Source organism: Aptenodytes patagonicus, chromosome 18, assembly GCF_965638725.1.
Source record: "Aptenodytes patagonicus chromosome 18, bAptPat1.pri.cur, whole genome shotgun sequence".
In the NCBI taxonomy this organism is placed as follows: Eukaryota; Metazoa; Chordata; class Aves; order Sphenisciformes; family Spheniscidae; genus Aptenodytes; species Aptenodytes patagonicus.
The window spans coordinates 2,101,809-2,114,271 of NC_134966.1; the positions used below are offsets into that span (position 1 = coordinate 2,101,809).

At 41.0% G+C, this 12,463-nt stretch overlaps 1 protein-coding gene across 2 annotated transcripts in view; it reads left to right on the top strand.

The window, feature by feature from the left end:
* Positions 1 to 12,463, top strand: part of PNPLA7 (patatin like domain 7, lysophospholipase) — a 128,086-nt gene that overhangs the window by 30,937 nt on the left and 84,686 nt on the right. For both annotated transcript variants that reach the window (XM_076355052.1, XM_076355054.1), the window contains exons 18-19: positions 3,755 to 3,886; positions 5,128 to 5,251. In XM_076355052.1, the coding sequence (XP_076211167.1) occupies positions 3,755 to 3,886; positions 5,128 to 5,251 (256 nt within the window). The remainder of the gene's footprint in view (positions 1 to 3,754; positions 3,887 to 5,127; positions 5,252 to 12,463) is intronic.

Below are 12,463 nucleotides of genomic sequence, written 5' to 3' on the forward strand. Positions count from 1 at the left end.
GGACCTTTGCAAATCTTTCTTTTTCGCCTTTAAAAGCTCTATTGCCAGTTCTCTGCATTTTACGATCTCTGTGATCTTCCAGCATTCCATCTTCACAATTTCTCCGGAAACCCAAGTTTTATATCACTTCTAACTCCTGTTCCTATATTTAAAAGTGCCATTGTAGAAAGTCTTTGAAAAGCATGAGGTTTCTTCAAGTTTGTTCATTTTTGCTTTGGACTCTATGAGAAAGAAAAACTTGTTGATAAAATTAGAAATGTTTTATTTTCCACTTTTTGTGCCAAATTCTGTGCTCATAGTCCTACAATGTTAGGCTTTCTCCTTCGCTCAGAATCTCACAGGAATGATTTTTTTTCTTTTCTTTTTTTTTTTTTTTGGCTCTTATCTTACTGACCAGAAGAAATTTGACAAGAACCTCCATTATTCTCCAAAATTCCTTTCTTCCTTTCTTGTCAAATATATTACTCTTTTTCTTTGAGCTGCCCTGGAACTTTGTATGTGTTTTTTCTCAATAATTAATGAGAAGGCAAAGCAGAAAGAACACGGTTAATAGTTGCCATTAGGCAAAGAGCACAGTAATGGAAGTAGCCCAGCAGGGGCTAGAATTGCCAGTTCTAGCAAACCAGTGGGCTTTAGGATTGCATGTTGGGTGTTGGACAACACTTTTCACTGAAATTTTGAGGCAGGAGCCTTTTACGTGGTACTAACACGACTAAATAACTATCTGTAAATGTAGAGTTTAAGTATAGGGGTGACACAAGCTAATTATATAGTATATACCTTGAATGCTTTGCTATTTTGCTGAACTGATGTACTAAGTGTGCAGTGCCTACGCTGCAACTGTTGGTGTCTCCTGACGAACAGTGTAATCAAGTTGTCACCACTCTCTTGAGGGAATATATTCAGGTTCTGCAGTACTAGGGACTCTGTCACATTTTCTGCTTCAGTAAATTTCACAGTTTAGAGTCTTAATCTTGTGCGCTTGCCAGGTTAGCAGGAATGCTTTGATTTTTATTTTGTATTGCCAGCCAAGCTGAATATCAAATTGCATCCACAAGAATATCTGCATAAGTCCCAGGCTTTCACAGGCACTAGTTTAGCCTTTTCATCACTGTATTTGGTGAGCTTTCTAATAAAGAAGCCTGAGGATCCCTTCAGGAACAGGTTTCTGTAGTACAGAGCTTTGGCTTTTAGTTTTCCCAGTGTCAGGCATGTGCAAAGCAGAAGAGCAAAGATGAAAATGCCCAGGTGAAAGGAAGGAAACCGGGCTGATAACAGGGGGGGCGGGAAAAATCTGCTTCTCTCTTCTTGTGCGTAAGGGTGGGCTTTTACTTTCCATGCTAATACTCTTCCAGAAGCTGTATAGCACTCAGTGAAATAACAGAGAGCTCCAGATGGAAATAAAAGCAGCCTGTTAGTAGTTTACATTTTGAATGCATTAAGTATTAAGATACATATCTTGAGCGAGGAAAAGGAGTAAATGGCTTTTATTGATCACAGCAGACAGCCTGTGTGAGAGGAGACTTTGAGGGCTAAATAAGCAAGTAGAGTAAAAATAATGAGCTAAACCATTCAGGAGTTTTCAGGGAGTTTATTTAACTTTTAAATCAGCTGAGAAGGGGGTAGGGCTGGGTGTTTTGCGTGTGTTGAGGGATTAGGGTTGTCTGTTTATTAGTGCTTATCCTGGGGTGCCTTTTCCAGCTCCTTTGTCCTTTGCTCCAAGTCACGGTAGTGTGGTAAAGTTTCCGTAAGATAACCTGTTGTTTGCACGTGCAATACTAGCTTATCAAAACCAAGGTGATCTGTAGGCATCTTGGGTCGGAGATGGGGGGCGCATGGAAGCCTCGGGGCAAGAGAAGAGGGGCAGGAGAGGAAAGCTGTCCTGCTTTTTCATGATCCTGTTTGGAGGGCTGGATTTTAAACAGTGCTAAATGCAAGAGTTGGTGTTCAGTTTAATTTACCTAGTAGCATATATGAGGGCAGGGGTATGCATGCGATGAGCTTAGTATGGAATATGGGATATACACCTATGAATCTCTTCTGTTTCAAATTCAGGGATTTCGGCTGAAGAAATTATAAGCCTCATTATTGCAAAAAGTAGTAATTTGAGGCATTGGGTAAGGAGAGTAGATAAACATGAAAGCTCCCTGCAGTGCTCCGTGTGCTGCACTTGACCCCTAGTCACTGTTAGCTCTGGGTGTCTTGCTGCAGCTATAGGACTAATGAATGAGAGATCTGATGTTTTAGAAACTTTAGGGAAGTTTCTGTGCTTCATCCAGGCTCCTGGTGAGTTTGCTTTTGTTACTACATTCTAGGATTATGGATCTCTACTCGGGCTTTCTCTCATTTCTGCCAAGTTACAGTGGTCCACAAGGAACCGTATTTCAGTTAGGGAACAAAGACTGACAGTGCTCTTTCCATGCCTTTCTCTCCTCCTCCCTATTTTTTAGGGTGTGAGGTTAGATACGAAGCTTATATGATTTGTGCTTAGTGAGAGTTCCCACGTACACAGGGTCTCCTAAGTAGATTGTCTTATGGCAGTCTGGTATCTTTATTGTAAAGGGAACATTGATGCAGAAAACATACTAAGTATTTATCGTTTTCTCTTTGTTTCTGCCCATGTGTGGCTTTAACGTAGCTCCCTCATCTCTATCTGCATGCACGTCACGTACTGGGTGTGCATACACTTACCTACTTCTTTCTGAATTGTGCTGCCTCTTGTGAAATAACTATTTTTTAGTAGTCTGCCATCAATTGCTCTTGATTCTGTGCAGGAACAGAAAAGATAAGATGTCCTAACGGGTACACCGTTTAGAGATGTGCGTGATCAGATCACTCCTGTGGAGTAGTGCTTCAGTAAGAATTTGAGTGCTTACTCACAAGGTAACGGGATGCAGTGATCTTTAGGCTAAAAAGAATGAGAAATAAGACATTCGTGAGCAGTTACCAGGTGTCTCTGAGCGTGATTTCCCTCGGGCCTCGCAGTCAGTGTTGAGTTTGCAGTTACCACTGAAAGAACGTTCTCAAAGTTTTTCGGTTTGGGAAAAGTATTGAATTACATGGTATCTTTACTACTAAAGACTTTAAGCATCACTCAAAAGCTTCAGTGTGAAGATCAGAAGCTTTATTAGGAGATGTTTCAGTTCTTTGTGGTCTTTGCAGCAGGGAAAAGGGAACATTTGAAATACAGAGCAGGTCTCTTATTTTGAAGAGCATCAGACTTTGCGTACAATACCTGAAATAAAATCTGGGTGAAACTGTGAGCACATGTGCACGTGTGAGAGACTGAGAGGTGCAGAATGGCAGGGAGGGACAATCTTCTGGGCAGTATGAACATTTTCCTGAGTTATAAGAGACCTGAGTTTAGCGGAGGTTTGGAGGTCGACTCAAACAAGAGCTAGCGTGGCTCCCATCCATCCCGCTGCTCACTTAAAGAAGGAAGTTGGGCCAGACAGCAGGACTAGCTAGCATCCTACTAGCGTAGTCCTACTGCTACTAGGACAGTGTCAACTTTGAGTGACATTTCATTTGGGCTAGGCTGGAAGGCCAGCCAGCCCCATACTTCATCAAACTATCACTGATGTAGTGTGGTTGAGGTGATAGTGGAGTGTGTGTATGGGTATGTACTAACTTCTGAATTAGTGCCTATCTAACTGCCCAGTTGCATTGGCAACAGCTGCATCGGGATGTTGTATCTGTGTCTACCTATTCCTATTTTGGGGAAGTACTTGAATAAGGCTTTTTTTCCTTCTAGGATAATGCGGGAGCAGCCAAGCGTAGTTCTCGGTGTGGCCCACACTGTTGTGAAGAGAATGTCCCCTTTTGTTAGGCAAATTGACTTTGCCCTGGATTGGATGGAGGTTGAGGCTGGACGAGCTGTTTACAGGTGAGATGTGGACAAAATTGTATGTTGTCTGTTGAATATTTACATTTTCATAGGAGCTGTGCTCCCTTGGTGATACATAGAATAAGAAACTCATTGGACTAAATTTATCAACCATTCCATCAGGTTTATCTGTTTGCCTATTTTGAGATTATTTTCTTTCTACAGTGCCCATCAACATTGCTTCAGTGTCTTGTCTCCAGGTGTTATTAAAATTCTTTCATACTATTTCTCATCCTTTATGTTGTCTCGGCAAGCTTTTGAAGTGACATAATCGATTAAGACATAGGCAGTTGTATGTTCTGGTGGTAGTTTCTGCATTGTTAAGGGCATGAACGTCTATTGCTCAAAGAGTTTTTCAGCCTTTCTAAAATAAACAACAAAAAGGTAATTCAGTTAGGCTTATTCAATAGTAAATTGACAATAGGCACTGCATTTTATGTTTAAGGGGCAAAAGTTATCCTTGGGAAAACTTAGTTTTATGTACTTTTGTACTAGGATACGTTTGAGCCATTATATGGTTGCTGCAGTGGTGGGAGAATAAAGGTCTAATTTCATATGTGTTCTATATAATTATAATATTAATTTTTATAACTATACCACAGCACTAATGCTAATGGAAGTTTTGGATTACTTTGTGCATCAAAGCAGTCATAGCTGTCAAAATCTTGTTAAAATCTTTCGGAATTCCTTGCGTTAGTTTTAACTCCACTACCAGAAGTATGGCATTTCATCCGTGCGCTAGGTTATGCTGGAAATCTGCATGCCAAACAGCACTCTTAATCATGCAAACTTGATATAGCAAAACCTTCCTGATAGACCAAGATGTGTGCACTGAAAGGAATCCAAATCCTGAGCCACTCAGGGGGTTTTGTCTTTGACTTGCAGAATTTCTCTGTGCATCCGTATTGACCTTGCAACGACGACAAGCTCCTGCTGTAACCAGTTACGAGCCTGTTGTCTCCCCTAGAGACCACTTGCATTCTGGTCATCTGCTTCCAGACCTAACATTAACCAGTTGTGCAAAGCATGTACATTTAAACATTAAACATATTTTCAAGTCACCTTTTAACAGATGCCTGTTCAGTTTCTTGTTTGCTTGTTATGTTTAACTGTTGGTTAAACATTTTCCTGTGTCCTCTAAGCCAGGTAGGGAAAGATGATCAACTTATTAAAAGACTCTAGATGCATTTGCTGAGCAAAGATGCTTCACTAATCCTCGTTATTGATTATTCTTCCTGCAGGCAGGGTGACAAGTCGGACTGCACGTACATTGTGTTGAATGGTCGACTTCGCTCAGTCATACGGATGGATGATGGAAAAAAGCACCTGACGGGTGAATATGGACGAGGAGACTTAATTGGAGTGGTAAGAGCTAGTTTAAAAAATTAATTGTTCAGCTGAGAAATTGGTATTGACTCCACGCTAAACAAACCAAATCTTGCTCTGATCAATTGTTAGTCTTAGATAAGGGCTTTCACAAGTTGAAAAGATGGAAAATCCCTTCTACCTGGAAACTTTATATAATAATACATTAATGGGATTATTACACTTGGTTTAAAAAGAAAGATAAAAAAAAGTCACAACCAAACCAAAAAGCCGTGCACAATGCTTTTTTGTGATATGGGTTCCTTTCTTTCACACTGAGGGGAGAGCAGTCTGTTAGAATAGTTCAGGAAGAATTGCAGGAATGCGCACTAGTGATTTGAATAAATTTAGTATCACAGAAAGATCGAGTTTGGCTGGAGCCCCTGGAAGTGTCTAGTCCAACACACTCCGAGTTAGCAGAGCTAACTTCAAAGCTGCATCAGTCTGGTCAGGGAATGTGCAGTTATTAAAAGGTATTAAAGCAACTTTTGATTTCAAAATTGTAGTATCTATCCATGTTTAATTTCTCTCCCGTGTTCGTTTTTTCTCAGACCTGGTTGAACAACTGAAGTGGGAGTCCTACATCATAAAATATGCATGGCTTGTTTGACTTTTATATTTAAAAGGAGAAGGTTTCTGTAGTTCTGAGACTGTTGTTCAGGCCCTCTTCTGCTTTCTGAGCCGAAAACTAAACATTTAACGTGTATCTGTTTATAGCCAGAATTAGCGTACCTCTGAATAAAGAAAACATGAGAGTTGCTATTAGTAGTATGGGAAGAAATTCTTGTTTATAGAGACGAAGAGGAAGGAGGAGTACAAGGCTGGTTTCCTCTAGAGAGCTGATTCAAGATTGTGCTGATTGCAGAAGGTGGTATTTTTGAAAGTGGCATGATCCAGCAGTTGAGTGTTACCCACTGGTATAAGAGGTTCTCCTCTGCTACCTTGCCTCTTTCCCTTCATCACTGGCTATGTCTATAATGGAGGGCTCTGTCTCTGCAGCTGGGGCAGGAGTACAACATCACCATGGGAGACCTAGTTGTCTCTGACAGCAGGTGGGTCACAGACCGGTATCTGTATTGGAAAGTGTTCGTGGCAGAGGTCTTGTGTGCTGTGTGGGACTGGGAACTGACCTAACATCTGAGTTGTTTTTCTTCAGAGAAGCAAAAAGTTTTCTCGTAAGGAGGGTGAAGTCTCTCGACCTTTTCAATGTGCGTTCACAGCTCGCTTTCACTTGTCCAGTAACTTTAAAATAAACTGTATATCATTCAGAAGTGTCTGCCATAGCCTATAAGAGGCAATTCTGGTGCTACTCCCAGCAGAAGACAAAGGTAGTCTGGACTGGTGACTGCACCATATTCATTGAGTTATACGTGGACAGTATTTAAGGATATCTTCCCAAGATCAGGGCTACTTCTGGCTGAGGAGTTTTGTTGGCTTGGGACTGTATTTGGAGAAGCAGGTCTGTTCTCTCTGCTAGGCATGCTCTTAAATTTTCTTTGTTTTTTTGGGGTTTTTTTTGGGGGGCTACCTCTTTGGGATACCTCATTAAAGGTAAAATGGCATGGTTTGACAGGAACCAAAGCTGAGATCTTTTGTGACTAATCATGCTGGTATGAGGCCTTTTAGTGTGTGAATAAGGGTTTGTCAGTTTTGACATGTACAAGCATTTTCCTGCTCGTTTCCCTGCTTTCTTTCACCAGTGGTGATCTGCAGCTCCACTGTCAAGCCCCTGGAGTTTTGCAGAGCTCCCGGGTTAAAACAACAGAGCTGTTCTACTTTTTGAGAGCAGTTTTGAGTGACAGTGTAGCGTACGGTCTAAACTCTTATCTCCTGTACGAGCACTAGTGCTGGTTTTGGCATAACGTTTCGTGCTGGCTCACGAAACATTTACCTGGTGAGGAGAGAGAGGTGGATTCGGTGGATGGACTGGGACGTGCTTGCTGTAACAGTGTTTGCTGGTGAGTCCCTGGGCACGGGTACAGAAATACCCATGTAGTTTATGTCTAAACCATAAGTCACTTTTCTGGATCATGTCATGACACGAATAATTTGAAGACTTTTGTGACTCCGTGGACGTCATCTACTCCTTCCTACCCACAGCTCCCAGGCCCACTGACTCATGCTGCCATTTGTTGAACGAATCTCGATGCTCTGGCTGTCTTTCGAAAACATGGGGGAGGATTTGTAAAGATTGCCAAGATTAATGTAGCCGTTCTTTGCAGAGGGCATTAGTAGAATGACATTTTTCCTTTTACAAAGATTTGTTTATCCCCTTCTGCAGGATCTGTTATAAACCTTTAAAAACCTACTGTAGGGTTGGGGTTTTTTCCCTGAAAGTAAAGTAATTGGAGGGTTCTAGGTGCTTGCATGGAATAAAATTAATAGTTGGTATTGGTAATTGGCATTTTGGTCAACTGATGGCATGTTCCTCCCTGAAACCCTTCCAAGACCCCCCATGTCATTCTGAACTGTGGGCACTAACTGAATATAAGAGTCTTGTAGTCGATGTATTTTTGTTTATTGCCTTTATCTCAGAACTTTAAAAATGCTGTGTGTCATATGCATAAGAGATGAGTATCTGCCATTTCTGCTTTCAGAAGAAAAGCACTGAAAAATGAAGGATTTCAGACAAGATGTTAATGTTCAAGTATGCGTGCGTGCTCCCAAGGCTAAACTTGTGGCTCGAACTGTTTTGTTCCTTATACTGACTCAATGGCATCTGTTTCTGAGGTCTGTCAATTCGGGGGAGAAGAACAGATTAGAAACTAAAGTTTGCCTTCCCTGTGTAGTTAGTTGAAGAGTGATGAGGATAGTTATGTCAGGGGAAAATGATCCCTACTCCCTGGGAGCCTTTTTGGAGGGGCACTGCCAGCTGCTTGCTGCTGCTCACCCTATCGATGGGCAACTCCAGTTGCTGTATCTGGTCAAATCAAGTCAAAACTTGACTGAAGGCCTTCCAGGTAGTTTTTAAAGGACAATGATGAATCTGTTAGATAAATCCCTCCCATTTGAAATACAGTTGACCACTTGAAATACAGTTGACAGAAGTCCTGTTGTCTGGAGACTATGATTTGACCCATTTTGGGGGGAATCTTTTAATTTGTTGGTGCCGTTTGCTACAGATGCGCTTGTGGAAAAATGTTGAAATGTTAATTCTATTGAACCGTTGTGAGCTAAAGGGTAAAATGCAAGCTAACTCTTCTAGCGTCACTTCTACCATGCCCAGGTGACCCCAGAGGAAATCAGAAAAGCCCACTGTGTGTTGATAGAGTGAAAGGGCTTCTCTTCCCTAAGTTATTTGTTTAAAATGCTTATATTACACTCTTTCTTTTTTTTTTTTTTCCCCTTGATGTAGCTGCTTTAGTTCTGATCTTGGGTAACTGCTGCAAATTGTAGTTTTTACTCTTGTTATCTTGATCTCATTAACACATTATCTAAGAAAGAGGATTCCTTTTCATTCGTTTATTTGTTAGGCCTATTGATATCAGGCAAACTGGCCCAGGCTTTGACATTTAGTGTTGTCCCTAGCACTGCTGATGAGACTGGGGCAGTTATTCAGTATTTTTTTACAACCTGCAAAATAGGTTGTCCCAGATGGGTTACAGGATGACAACTCCAAGCATCTGTTGAGATGGGTGCTCTTTGCTTTTTGCATTGTTGGAAGGACACTAGTGGGTGAGGAGAAGGGGGAAAAAAAACCAGCAGAGCTATCTTGTAGAATAATCTGCTGAATAAAAGTTATTTATATACTGCCTGCTCCCTTCAAATATCTGGATGTGATAGATCCTTGTATGCAATTAGCTTTTTATGCAAGTCAACACTTTGTCTTAACTGGGTTCCTGAAGAATGGCTGCAGTGTCGGTAAGATGACTAAATGCGAGGCAGTTCTTAGGGGCCTCACTGACAGCTGTTGAACTTACAATATTTTTAAAAGCTGGGCTTTTACGTAGTTTATAGGTAGACTTATTGGTAGACACCTGCCTCATAAAACTGTCTGCAGTGTCTTACCAGCAAACCAGTCAGCTTTCAAAAATGCCCTACTGAGTGGGAAAATTGCAGCAATGTTTTGGTTAATTCGAGATCCTTTCTGCTTCTTTTTAACAACCAGAATGCCCCTTCTTATTAGGAGGATTATACCCAGTCGTTTTTCGGTAGCAAAATAGCAAAATAAGTGCAGAAAGGCATTTGTGCCCTAATACTTTCTTTTAATGCAGGGCAGCACGAGTGATAAATTGCAGAAAAAGAATCCTCATCTGCCGGTGCTGCGGCATACCAGTTCTGCTGTGGAAGAACTCACGCTTTACATTCTGGAAATAACAGCTCTTTGAAGTTTTTAGATGTTTTAGATGTTCATCTCGTTAACACAGTTAAATGTGCATGGCTTTTTTTCTCTCTAAAAAGTTGAAAACCAAGAAGAATCTGTAAATGGCTTATGATTTCCTTAGGGATTTGGAGCATTGTCCTTTTGAAATGCAACACTAACTGTTAGAAATCTTTAATTGCTGAGTAATCCTCAAAGGAAACACACCGGTATCAGGATTACACTTGTCAGGCTTTTGTTCTTTATCAGTATTAATGTTATCATACGCCACTGTCTTTTGGCACTACCAAAGCCAGCTGAATATCATCGTACCCTTGACAACCGCATTAAAACCGGGCAAGTTCTACTCTATCAAGGCTGGTTTACGTTGTCATTTTTAAGTGTGTGGATGTCTTTTGCCAATTAGTTGCATGTAATTTTTTCAGACTGTGAATTCTTCTGTTTCTAAAGCTTTAAGTCACTAAAAGAACAGATTTCAGGTTAATTCAGGTTAGTGGCGCCTCAGGCACTCTGTGCACAGCCCGTATCTGTGGAAATTGGAGGCAGATGAGCTCCAAGAACTGAGCTGGAAGATGTGGTTCTGAAAGGAGGTGTTCTCTTTCCATCTCTTCCACCGTCTGTCTTGGTAATATGTTACTAAAAATTATTACTTGCCTAGCAGCATCTTAGGTGTGAAACTGTATTTAATAAAAAAACCCCAAACCAAAACCCCAAACCAACCAACCAAAGCCTCCAAATAAACAAACAAAAACCAAACAAAACACAAACCACACAACAACAAAACCCCCAATATTTACCAGCGGCTAAGTGAGACAGAGGAAGCTCTGAGAAATGAGTTCACATTTGCACAGCTGAATTAGTGTCAGACTGAAATTAGAAGCTCGATGTCCTGATTTCCAAATCTGTCTTGAGGGTGTTCTTGGCTGAATTGAAGTCACTGATCTGAGCCATCTGAACCTCGGTTTCCTATCAGCATCTTCACTTATGGTGTGAGCTGCTGAGTACTGTCTATTTTTCTGACTCTTCTCTACAACAATTTATTCTTTTATCTTTATTTGCCTCAAGTTCTAACAGCTGATGAAGGTCAGAGACCATTCATAACCGAGAACTGTTGTGGTACAGTTTAGTGGTCTCATCACTGGCTGGGAAAACCACAGGCACAGTTTTGACAGGATCTGGCGTTAAATTATCTGGCTTTAATGTTATGGGGGTGAGTCATTTGGCTTTGTAGCTGCCACAGATAAAACTGCAGAGAGCTTTATCTCCTTAGCCAAATTCTTTTTAGAGGCTATTAGGATCTTTGATGACAGATAGTGGTAGAAGTTGTGACCTGCTGGGTTTCAGATAGGTGGCTTAATACATCAAACTGTCATTCCTTAAGCTGTTTTTTGTCTCCCTCCTGCTTCCAGCTCAACTCCCTTGTGATAATATCATTGCTAGCGTCCAGCTATCAACTGTCTCTTGATACAACTTCTGATCCGCCTTCAGGACACTCTTGCACTTCCCCTTGCTCCTTTCTCCCTTCCATTTTGAGAAATGCTGCATCGAACTAAGCTGGCTTGTGAATAGCAAGAGTTAATACCGCATCTCCTTTAACCTTTGCAAAATGCACAAGTTGTTAGCAAAAGAGATTTTTTTTTTTTTCCCTTGATTAGAACTTTTCTCTTTGGCAAGCATCATTAAGTAAGAGTCATTGAGTAAAAGAGAGGTGTGATCCTCTTCATCATGAAAATGCTTGGAGGCCAGCGAGTAGCGGGAAGCAGAGTCCAGCAGAGGCGACAGAAAGTATTTATGGGGGAAGAGTCAGCAGTGAAGGATGGGGAAAGGATATTATCAAAGTTCCAGCCAGGTTTAGTATTTTTGTTGTGTGAAGCTGAGTCAAAGGCAATCAGATCTCTCCCTTGTTGGAAAGTATTTGAGCAGGTCATCATGTTCTGCTACCTCTTCTTCCATTGTTGAAATTCAGGTATAATTTCACCATAAGAGGAGCACGCTGCATGCCTGTAAATGGCATTGCACTTGCAGATACTCTTCAAACAACCTGGATAAATTTGATGGATTTGTTGGGTGTTTTGTGTGTGTGTGCTTCAGATAGCTTTTGGTATGTTTTTTGGTGTTGTTTTGACTGTGATGTTGGATTAGGGGAGCAAAACGTGCATGCAACTTCCATCTTTTCTACAGCCACATGTATATAAGGAGTGAAACTTAAATATACTAGGTAGGACTGTTATCAGTTCCCTTCCCCAGCTATAATCTTTCCCTTTTCTGTCCCTTAATGACATTCACTGCTGCAACAGGACTGTCATTGCACTGCTACAAAATGCAGGCTCAGTCCTTTCGGGAGAACCTGTAGCATGACTCCCACTGCCTTAATTACAAAAGGTAGCAAGCTCAGCCTTATTTAATTTTTACATATATTTTATATATACACTTACACATACACAACTAGATACAGAAAGTAAGACTTAACATGTATGAGTGTGTATATATATGTAAGTCTTTTTTTATATATATATATATATATATAAAAAAAAAATGAGAGAGGGAGGTTTGGATTCTTCTTTCTGCACAGCAGAAGTGCTGGATGTCCTCAGTCATGGGGTTAACTTGGCACACGAAATATTGCAGAAGGTGGTTGTTAGAACAACTTTCAAGAGTACATGGTGTACTGCATTCATCCGCTGGCACTGCTCCCACAAATAGCATCGATTTGCAGCTTGTCTGGTTGCTCTTCCCACTCATTCATGGCTTCCAGCAGTGTCTCCTCCTTTGTCCTTTTCTGATACAAACAAGTTAATGTTTCAGATCCCTCCAAACTGATGGCTGGAGGAAACACCTTTGAGATTAGCATCCTCTGCTGCTTCAGGTGCAAATGAGCTGAAGAAGGGTCT